The sequence below is a fragment of the Gekko japonicus genome, unplaced genomic scaffold (assembly GCF_001447785.1).
Source record: "Gekko japonicus isolate JY-2015 unplaced genomic scaffold, Gekko_japonicus_V1.1 scaffold1054, whole genome shotgun sequence".
NCBI classification, from domain to species: Eukaryota; Metazoa; Chordata; class Lepidosauria; order Squamata; family Gekkonidae; genus Gekko; species Gekko japonicus.
In genome coordinates, this window is record NW_015170307.1 from 403,220 (window position 1) to 414,965 (window position 11,746).

The 11,746-nt window shown below is 46.7% G+C and overlaps 1 protein-coding gene across 1 annotated transcript in view; it reads right to left on the minus strand.

Annotated features, from left to right (window-relative positions):
* The window catches only part of SAMD12 (sterile alpha motif domain containing 12), a 344,079-nt gene extending 332,549 nt beyond the window's left edge, over window positions 1–11,530 (minus strand). The window contains exon 1 of the mRNA XM_015417983.1: window positions 11,470–11,530. Coding sequence (XP_015273469.1) covers window positions 11,470–11,482 — 13 coding nt within the window. The 5' untranslated portion in view covers window positions 11,483–11,530. The remainder of the gene's footprint in view (window positions 1–11,469) is intronic.
* Between the last annotated feature and the right edge of the window lie 216 nt (window positions 11,531–11,746).

The window sequence follows — 11,746 nt, forward strand, 5'->3', positions numbered from 1 at the left end:
TCAGGAGGTCCACCACTAGAAGCCCTCCCACTGTTGACCCCCCCAAGCACCAAGATGACAGAGCATCACTTGCCCCAGAGTCCCTATCTATACCTTGTGGCTAATAGCCACTGATGAACCTCTGCTCCATATGCTTATCTAATTCCCTTTTGAAGCCGTCCATGCTTGTAGCCGCCACCACTTCCTGTGGCAGTGAATTCCATGTGTTAATCACTCTTTGGGTGAAGAAGTACTTCCTTTTATCCGTTCTAACCCAACCGCTCAGCAATTTCATGGAGTGCCCACGAGTTCTTGTATTGTGAGAAAGGGAGAAAAGTACCTCTTTCTCTACCTGCTCTTTCCCATACATAATCTTATAAACCTTATGGCAGCCCCGCGGCTTTGGGTGTGAAATTGACCAATAGTATCGGGGCAAACGGCGGCACAACATCGAGCCAGCTCTAGTGCGAAATCAGTCAGTGTTAGTGATGCAACGAACATGAAATTGAGCGAACTCCATAGGTCTGCGGAAGACAGGAGGGCCTGATGTAAAGTGATCCATGGGGTCGCGAAGAGTCAGACTCGACTGAGCAACTGAACCACAACACTTGGGGATACATAAAATGGCCAGGGTGGGATTTTACACCTTAAAACACCTTAACATCAAAAACATCTCCTTTGGGTCTTTCACACAGAGGCTTTCCTACGGTTTGCGTGCCCAGATGCAGCCATTTCTGAGCTTCCTCAAAACGGCATTGTCTTTCAGTGACTTCCTCCTTGTTTTTCAAATCACCTTTTATATGATATTGAGAAAGTATGGAGGTATGACAAGGTAACCACATAAAGGCAACACATTGACTACAATATTATGAGGAAGCTTGGAGAAAGACCCAAAAGAGAACTGTAAAAGATTCATTCTTTAAAAAGTAATCACTACTCCCACGGCCATTGTGCATAAACCCATGTATCACCCTACTAAATTCTTTTAAACAATCCCTCCTCACAGGAAGTCTGTGGATAGAAATCATGTCAAAGTTGATTTGAGAAACCATGGAGAAACATGAGGATATGACGAAAAGACAATAAATGGACAATGCTGTGAGGAAGCTCCATGTTAAGAGACCCCTTTGCCGCTTTTATAACATGGTTGTTCATAAAGATCAGTTAGTCATCACATTCACTGCATGTTCTACACCCAAAAGAAACATCCAGACAAAATAAAGTAATAAAGAAGCTGTTAAGTTGTGGAAGACAGAAAAGGATGCCAAATTACAACAGTTGTTATAAGCAAGTACAGGAGAAGGTGGAGGAGAGATCAAATTTGTTGCTCTTAGCCTGAGACAGGGTGTGACTTGACTAGGAAAGTACTTTGGGCACCTCCAAAACAGCTCTCAAATATCCTACGCATATGGTGAGCAACATGAAAGGAGGCAACAAAACCAGTCACTGTCTTAAGTAGTTTACACTCCTTGAACCATGAGGAAAGGCCGGGTACAAATGTTTTAATTAAATAAATAAACAAGTAACCTGGCCTTAGTTTTGCACCCATTTGACTGTCATGGTCTCCCCTCCCCAAACCCATCACAGCTTAAGAGGGGGAAGAGATCTTACAATGCTACGTCACAGCTGCCATTTTGGAGGTCACCTAGCAACCCCACTAAGCAATGCTGCAGCAGTGGGAGAAGAAAGCCACATTAATGTAATGGGGGCAGAGACGAAGATGGAGGCAAGAATTATAGGGCTACCACCTTCCAGGTGGGGTCTGGAGATCTCCTGGTATTACAATTTATCTCCAGACTACAGAAATCAGTTCCTCTGGAGAAAGGGGATGCTTTGGAAGGTGGACTCTATGGCATTGTACCTGCTGAGGTACCACCCCAGGCTCCAACTCCCAACCCAGACCAGAGCTGGCAACCCTAAAGAGAGGCAGGGGTGGGGGAAGAGACTCTAACGGTGGCAGCAGATGAGAGAGGGAGGGAAAAAATGGTGGAGAGAGGGAAGAAGAAGTAGAAGCAACGGGAGCCGGTGGAGAGAAGGGATTTCCCTTGCTCCGTGAGTTATTTGTAGACATGTAATGTAAATACGCCTGTGAGGTGTGGGGGCGAGTGTGAGGTGTGGGAAGGGTGTGCGGGGCTGTACAGGTCCCCACTGTCTTTAAAAACTCCTTCAGGCTGCTGAAGCCATTTCAAGCAGCTTGGGGACAATGGAGAATTAAAGCTTCTGATTTTAATCACTTGTCAAGAGATCTACACGGCGAAAGCACTCCTCGTTTCATTATGCTTTCATGCGAAATATCAACCTCACAAGGGGTCTGAAAACAATATAAATAATAGGGAGTTTACTGAAGAAGAAAACCGTCTCACGCAAGACCTGCTGAGGCCATTATGAGCAAGAGGGACTAAAACTATGGATGTTCCAGTCTTTTGGCAAACTATTCTGGACTGCAGAGAAAAGGCAAGAGAAACGGTGAGTGACTTGATTAGGAAAGATCCACAAATGCAGGCAGTCCACTGGTCACCTCCTGGCCAGGCTACAAATACCCAGTGATGTGGGGCAGAAATTTTTCCAAAACAGAAAACTGCCCAATGCTATATTTTTCTGTGGGGGGAAATTTCCACCCCACATACGCAATCTGTTGACCTACAGTTGTCAGTCTCTTGTGCAGCAAATCAATCAAATTACAGGGGCTAAGTGTGAGATATGAACATGAACAAAACCCAGAGCTTGTACATAGTGTTTTGCCTTCTTTTGCGAACATTAATGAAATGTTGCTAACATTATTTAAATATTTAAATTACTTATTTATATTTGACTTGGATAATTTTCTGGAAAAATTCCCAGAAATTTTTCCAATTCAAATTTTCCCAGAAAACCCACATCACTGTAAATACCCACAGGTCAGGCCTTTGCCTCAGCAACAGAGAGACTGGCTTTTGTTGGGTACCTTCTAAGCTTTCCTATCCACTCCCCAGCCTCTATGGATGAACAATATGTCAAATAATGACAATTAACGCAATAAACTCTGGTTCTTCTGAAAAAAGCTCAAGTCCAGTAGAGTCTCAGCTTACAATCTCCTTTCCCTTCCCCTCCCCACAAGAGACACCCTGTGAGGTAGGTGGGCTGAGAGAGCTCTTTTAAGGACTGCTCTTAGGAGAACAGCTCTGAGAAAACTTGTGACTGACCCAAGGTCACAACAGCAGCTGCATGTGGAGGAGTGGGGAATCAAACCCGGTTCTCCCAGATCAGAATTCGTGCTCTTAACCACAAATCTGGCTTTGGAACCCACTAAACAAAGCGCATCACAACTAACCACTGTCGACACATCATGTTTTATCATGATATCCAAATGCTGTCTCCATCTTCGGCCTGCATTCCTCGGCCAGTCCTGTGCAGGTTCACTACAAGAGATACCATTGCAGTTCCCACTGCAATTCACTTTGAGCTCCAGTGCCATTCTTATAGGGTTTGTATCTCCTACGCTGACAGGCAACGACCAAAATTCCATGGAATTAATTGTACTAAATACCATGCTGAGTTATCTTCGCCCAGCTCACATTTTGATCAAGAATACATTTATTCAAATTTATCTCCCCAGACAACTCCTTCTCCTATACACAAACCAAAATGGGGGGTGGGTGGGTGTGCAAATATTCTAACAAAGATCAAAAAGCTTTCCGTTATTGGCTCTGACCTATTTCTTTCATTCCGATTTGAAGGAAGCAAGCCGTTAAAAGAACATTGTTGAAACTCTAAGGCCTAAAAATAGCCCTAGCCCGGCACTGCTGTTGTCTCAATGGACTTGTATTTAAAGGCTGACTGTATACTTCTCCTCAACCAACCGCCTACCGAATAATCCTTTTGTAAATGTAAAATTGGAACCGCAAACGCCTCGTCAATGCTGAGCGTATATCCTTTTGAGATAATCACCCCAATCTCTTCCTACGCTTACAATGCTGAGCGTATCAGCCCTATAACATACTGTCTGCACATAATGCATTGTCCGTATTGTACGTAAGGAACTTAGTGTCCAGTTGAGTGCCTTCCAAACAGATAGTATCTCAAACACTGGCATTTTCTTCCAGGTTAAAACCGGAGGCACACATTAATTGACACTCAAGTGTATGTAATGTCTCGATCCCAGAGTAATAGATGGGAATCTTTCTTGCAACTGCAAGATAATCTAGTTAATCTTGCCTCCAGCATCCCACCAGCCAACACTGCTCAGTACTTTCTGGGCAACTGTGATGACTCTGGGGTCTCTCCTGAAATGGCACTTTCTGCAGGGTGGGCTAGGTCAAAAAATGGGGAATTAGCTGCCAGAGGATGTGTGTAGTGATGGCCACAGTGCAGACAGTTTTAAAAGAGGGCTAGACAGATTCAGGGAGGACAGATCTATCAGTGGATACTAGTCATGGGGACTAAAGGGAACCTCCACATTCAGAGGCCGTAACTTTCTGAATACCAGTGCCACAGGAGGAGGAGGAGGAGGAGGAAGAAAAAGAGGAGAAAGAGGAGGAGACTGGATTTATACCCCCCCTTCACTCAGAGTCTCAGAGTGGCTTACAATCTCCTTTCCCTTCCCCTCCCCACAACAGACACCCTGTGAGGTAGGTGGGGCTGAGAGAGCTCTTTGAGAACTGCCCTTGAGAGAACAACTCTGAAAGAACTTATGACTGACCCAAGGTCACCCAGCTGGCTACATGTGGAGAAGTGGGGAACCAAACCTGGTTCTCCAGATTAGAGTCTGCCGCTCTTCTTAACTACACCAAATTAGTAGAGAGAGGGAAGGTTAAAAGTGCGCCGGCCAGGCCTTCCTGCTCAAACGGTTATATGTTGGTGGATGTTGCATCCAATGTGATTGTGAGCCACACTTTACAGCATAACACGTTGTGAATCGCTGCTCTAACCTCTCAAGTCTCTCAAAAAACTTTCCACTCCTTACAACAGCAACCTGAATGTCAACCCAAAACACTTCCTGTTGCTCTTTAGTGAGGAATGTTATTACCACGCTGATTCAAGCAACCAGGAAATAAGGTACATTTTCTGGACTAACTTGTCCCCAGGCAAAATGGGAAAGCAGCCAATTTTTAGCCAGAAAGCTGAGTTAACTCTGTAATGCAATGATTCCTGGGCCACAGTTGTACTGATCTGGCATTGAAGGAACACATGTGCACAGGGGTCATTTCGTAGAAAAAGAGCTAGGGGAACTCATTAGCATAACTCATTAGCATATGCCACACCCCCTGACATCAGGGGCCCGGCGGTGGACCTGCAAGGCCAGCGGGAGTGCGAGGAAGCCCCGCCAAGGCCCTCCCTGGCCCCAGGCAGGCAGGCAGGGGTGGGGAGAGGCCGGGACGAAGCAACTTACCCTCCCTCTTCTCCTGCCTCCTCCTGGCTGAATGAGGGCTGGAAGCGGGGTGGCCGGAAGCAGGGGGCGGGGCTTCATCATGTGCCCCGCCCCCCTGCACCTCACCCGGGGGAACTGCGTTCCCCCGCGTTCCCCCCCGAAATGACCTCTGCATGTGCATATCATGTGCATGTCACAGTGAGATTTCACAAATCAAACAGCACAGACAGAACGTCCATCTCCGCATAAACAAAGATATTTTTCCGAGCCCATTCACACCTTCAACCACAAACCTTCAAGCACAGAGTAGCTACGTGAAGGGCAATAATGTCGGGTACATGCAGTTATATCTGGCACCACATTTCATTGGTTGCAATGGAATACACTTGTATGTACAACTTACTAAGAGTAAAATCCTCCATTGAGTCACAACTGACTTGTGGCCATGCTATGAAGCCTCATAGGGTTTTCCAGGCTAAGGACAAGTAGAGGTGGCTTGCCATTTCCTGCCTCTGCATAGCAACACTGAACTACCTTGGTGGTCTCCCATCCAAATACTAACCAGGGCCAACCCCTACTTAGTTTTCAAGCTCTGGCAAGATTTAGCCAGGGCTATTAGGGATACTCTCCTGCCAACCTAGCAGTTCGAAAGCAAGAAATTGCAAGTAGATAAATAGGTACCACTTCAGTGGGAAGGTAACAGCATTCCGTGCGCCTTGGTGTTTAGTCATGCCGGCCGCATGACCACGGAGAAGTCTTCGGACAGCGCTGGCTCTTCGGCTTTGAAATGGAGATGAGCACCGCAACCCTAGAGTCGGATTCGACTGGCTTTTGACCAAGGGAAACCTTTACCTTTACCTTTATTAGGGATACTATGGACACGGTACTATTTACAGAAAATTAAGAGCACTGTTTTATCCCACTGAAATCAGGAGACATTCAGGATATTTATCTTTCTGAACAGGATTCAAAGAAAGGGTATGCCTTTCCTTGCTGATTTCACAATTTCAGACCCGCTGCTAAAGAAACTGGCCCCTCTACTGAAGTTAAAACTGTCTGGCCAGTGGAACCAAGGTCAGCAAAAAATACGTATGCCATCAAAGGCATGTCTCTTCTATGGGTTTCCATCCAATGAAACCATCTTTTCTGGAGCAACCCTGACACTATGGAACATGGTCTCCAAGGAGATGTTAAGAGTTAAGAGTGGCAGGCTCTAAATGGAAGGACTGGGTTTGATTCCCCACTCCTCCACATGGAGCCTGCTAGGCAACTCTGGGCCAGTCACAGTTTCTCTCGGAATTCTCTCAGCCCCACCTACCTCACAAGGTGCCTGTTGTGGGGAGAGGAAGGAAATTGTAAGCCTCTTTGAGACTCCTTAAGGTAGAGAAAAGGTGGGGTATAAAAACCTACTCTTCTTTATTAAGTAGGATTTTAAAGGGTTTTTTCCCCCAAACAGTTTGATTTCGACAATATGAATATCACTTCTAAAAAGAAAAGAGTGGTGTTCTTTTACATGTATCTATGTTTTTAGACTGGCTTATGCATAGTATCGCTGCTTTTATTGTATTTTTTATATGGCTACCCCTTTAATTCTTCCGTTGTTTGTTTTCATAAGACAGGATCCTCAGAACCACGCAACGGGCTCTGAATGCTTAAAGGCCTTTGGGCTTGCAGACAGGAGCCGCCCCCACCCCGATGCTTGAAGGTTCTTTGTAATATGGCATGCGAGTGCAGTGCTTTAATCTTCAAAGAAGAAGAAGAAATAGTCCAAAATCCCACTGGGATTTGCAAAACCCTTGGGTGTGGCAAAAGCAACTCTTTGGGATTGTTTTAATTAACTGTTATCGTTTTGCGTTGTATATGGCTTTAATCAGTTCTGTAGGCTGCCTCAACCTTTGTACAAGTTGTGGAATTAACAAATTAGTATTAATGATAAAGGTGTCTGCAGGCTTCAAAAGGACAGATCCCCTTATGTTGTTTTTCTTCATGGGAGCGACATCAAAATCCAGAACAACTTGAATGCCAGGTTCCTGGGGTTTCTTTCATTTTTAAGGATGTTATGAGTATGTGGGAAGAGGTGCAGATTGGGGAGATAAAGAGAACTGGGGAAAGATCTTGAAAAAGGAGAATCAAAAGGGTTTCTGGGAAAAAATAAAGTCAAGAGGGAAGATGGACATATTCTGGGCAGCAGAGAAAACCGTGTGCAGTGGGACCTAGGTTTTTGTGTGTGTGTATATTTGGGCATCTACACACACACAAAAATTATTAAGGAAAGGATTCAAAGAATAGAAAATGAACATTGTTTTGGTCTTTCTCAGACATAAGGGACCGCCTTTCCCCACATGTTCCCCCAAGGGCACTCCGGTCGGGGAATCTAAATCTCCTGGATGTTCCAGGCCCCAGGACTACTAAACTTGCGATGACCAGGGCTAGGGCGTTTTTGGTGACGGCTCCTATCTGGTGGAATGAGCTCCCAGAGGAGATCCGGGCTCTGCGGGACCTAGTACAGTTCCGCAGGGCCTGCAAGATGGAGCTCTTCTGCCAGGCTTTTGAATAGGAGCCGCCACCATCACTGTTCCACCAATGCCCTATGATTTCCGCATATTACCATCCTGATGTGGGCATCATTGGAGGGAACGGAACGTCTTTTAGGGGACGGTAGGGCAGTGGGATATGCACTGCCGTAGTTGTCTAGCTATGTTACTGAGAACGCCATCTTGCTCTTAAAAATCTTAACATCTGGAATCGAATAGAGGAGCACCAAAATTGTTTTAGGATGTTATTTAACTGTTCGTTACTTGTCTATGTGTAATTTAACATTTTATATTGATTTATTGTTTTATCTGGCATTATGCCCTGTTAGCCACCCTGAGCCTGCGGGGAGGGCGGGATAGAAATCTAAATAATAAATAAATAAATAAATTTTTCTCACACAGGGTTGGATGAGTGAAGACAGAAAACGATGGTCCGTTCATTTTAGAAAGTTCAAAAAAAGTTTGATATATACTAGGTTAAAACATTCAAGGATTTTTTTTCTTTCCACCATTCTTTGTAAAGGAAAGAGCATCACTGTAAAGCAGGGCCCCCCAACATGGACCCCACAGATGCTTCTCCTGGTGCCCTGGTTTTTAGAAAGCAGGTGGAGCCAACTGAGGCTCTTGACCAGAAGGGCTTCTGATTGGCCTTAGGTTAAAACATTCAAGGATTTTTTTCTTTCTACCATTCTTTGAAAAGGAAAGAGCATCACTGTAAAGCAGGGGTCCCCTACAGGGAGCCCACAGACGCTTCTCCTGGTGCCCTGGTTTTTAGAAAGCAGGTGGAGCCAACTGAGGCTCTTGACCAGAAGGGCTTCTGATTGGCCAGTGGAGATCCAGATGGCTGAGGCAGATTAAAATACTGTTTCAGCAGCCGCTACCCCCACCGTGCTAATTTTATTCTCTCAACAGATGCTTCTCCTGGTGCCCTGGTTTTTAGAAAGCAGGTGGAGCCAACTGAGGCTCTTGACCAGAAGGGCTTCTGATTGGCCAGTGGAGATCCAGATGGCTGAGGCAGATTAAAATACTGTTTCAGCAGCAGCTACCCCCACAGTGCTAATTTTATTCTCTCACTCCTCCTTTCCAGTGTATCTTTTAAATTACCCCTCTTTTCACCCGTACTTGAGCTTCCCCTGTGTAGTCATGGCTGTGCCCACCACTCTGTGTCAGAATTCCACAGGAGCCTATGGGCTCACAAAGGTTGGGAACCCCTGCTCTGGAGCCAAACAACCAGCTCAGTGTCTTAGTTAAAGTGTTAGACCAGGATCTGAAAACCCCAGGGTCAAATCCCCACTTAGGCCACTCACCCTGTCTCTCTCTTTCCGCCTACTGCTCTCTCTTTCAGCCTAATCTATTTCACAGATCACGAAGCTCAAGACAATGCATCCATCTGGACTGAATCAAGACCTAGGTTTCCTGTCTCATTACCAATGCTGATTTCTCCACGCCTACTACCTCTTTCCATATCACACCTAATCCAAGCACACCTTCTATTATCATTTGCCTGCTTAATGTCATTCAGCATCTGAAATCACTCCACTTGCCAATATACAGGACAGATGGACTCACATTCTAGCTTGATCTGAAGAAGTGAGCAGTGACTCATGAAAGCCACAATTTTTGCTAGTCTTTAAAGTGCTACTGGGCTCTTAATCTTTTCTACTACTTCACAGGGTTAATGTGAGAGTAAAATGGAAAAGGGGAAACTGTTCTGTGCCACCCTGAACTCCTTGAGAAAGGATAAGATTAAAGACAGTCATAAATACATAGATAAATAAGCCAATGGTGTTCAGGCTTTCTACCCTGAGAGAACCCTGTTCACCTGTCCATCGAGGAAGCCCTGAATACCCACCAGCACCACATCGGTCTACAGAGGACTCTGGGCATATATTAGTTCTCATGGTATGGATCCGATAGTATGGCTGGAAGACGAGGGACAGAGGTACTCTGTTAAAGCCTAGGTCGGCGAGGTCAACTGACAGGTGTCCACCATGGTGAGTATTGTCTACGCAGGCTGGCAGCAGCCCTCCAGGGGATCAGACGAAGTGTCTTTCACATCACCTCCTGCTTGATCACTCTTAACTAGAGACACTGGGGACTGAACCTTCTCCATGGAAAGCACATGCTCTACCCCTGAGCCACAGCCCCTCCCCTAGGTCTCTAGATGGGAACCCTTCCGGAAACCCTTCATACACTACCTGAAATTCCACTAGGAAAGAAGGCCAATTTCACCAATTCTCCTCTCTCACCCATTCTCTTCTCTTACTTCAGGCTCACATGTTAACCCCCAAGGTATTCCTGGGCATCCACCGACCCACGGGGACACAATAGAAGGGCATAAAACGCTGCCATGCAAGGGGGCAGGGAAGTTGCTGCTTATGCTGCACAGTTCTCCTAGTCTTGCATAGGATCCAAGCATAGGCCTACCTGAAAGCCACACCCCCTAACCAAAGTGGCCTTCCATACATGTTCAACAGCACTCTTCTTACACTTCACACAGGACTAGTGTTTCATGGTTTTTTTAAACTTAGCATTAAAAACAGGTTCTGGAGCTCAAATTAAGCCCTGGTTGCATAGGGGGATAACAAAATAAGAATTACAGAATTTTAGTTCAGGGTCCCCAACCTGGTGCTCACGGGCACCAGGATGCCTGCAGACATCTGTTCTGGTGCCCGCCAAGTGTTTTTAGGAAATGGGCGGGGCCAGGTGGGGCTGTTGCCCATTAAGGCTTCTGATTGGCCACTGGAGATTTGATTGGTTGTGCGGATATTCTCAAAACGTTGCTTTGGCAAGGGCTGCCAGCACAGCACTAGGATCTTCACTGTGTGACTGAAGGTAAGTTAGGACAACCTTTCGTGGCTGGCTCCACCTCCCGCAGCAGCCATGTTCTGGTTGCCATTTTGCGGCTGCGCCCACCACACTGTGCCCGCACCATTCCAAAAGTGCCCCCGCAGGCTCGAAAAAGTTGGGGACCCCTGCTTTAGTCACTGTACAAAAACAAATTATAAACACAAACAAGGTCGAGGATCATGCACTTAAAACACTCACATTTGGGGAGGGAATGAAAGGAGAGGCAAGACTTCATGGAATATATATTGGGGGCGGGGAGATTATCATGCAGGATGCATAGACCCCCTCTTGAACAAAAACCTGGCTTTCAAAGGAAGTTGGGTGAAGCCTTGCAGGTGGGGAGAGGGAGAGGAGAAGGCTGGCCAACAGCAGGCACCAGCCAGGCTGAGGTGGGAAGGTCCAGCCTTGCATGCAATGGTGAAGAGAGGGTGGTGGCAGAAGCCCCTCTCCGGCTGGTCTCAGGTAGCTCCTCCACAGCCTTCCGCAGCCCCAGCGCCCATCCATGCAAATGCCACTCTGCCGAGCAGCCCTGTGCGGTTTATTTTGCAAAAGCAATCTCTGCTGGCCGCTTCCTCCTCCCTCTTTCCCCCCCAGTCTCTCAAGCTGATTGATGCCTTCGCCCTTGCCAGCCAGCGACTCTTCCGTTCTCGTCCCCCTCAGGTAAGGAGGAGAAATGGAGGTAGGTGCAGGAGGAAGGTGGGGCGCCCGCCAGAGCAGGGGGGCGCCCCTGGCTTTGCAAAAGGAAAAGGCAGCCCTTACCTTCCACAGCCATTCTCTCAGAGCTCGCTTAGTGCATGCATAATTCGCCAGCCAAGAGGTGCTTCTCCTCCTCCTCCTCCTCCTCCCTTCCCAACCCCTCCTCCTCCCCCCCTTCCTTCTCTCTCTCTCTCTTTCTCTTTTCCACCGTTTTCTCTTTCGCTCATCTGCAGCCAAGACGATCAACCTGCAGTAAGAAAGGGGGGGGGGTAGCCCGTCCCCCTCAGCAGGCTGGGAAATGTAGTTTTTTTTTGGGGGGGTTACTTTCGTCAGGCTAAGC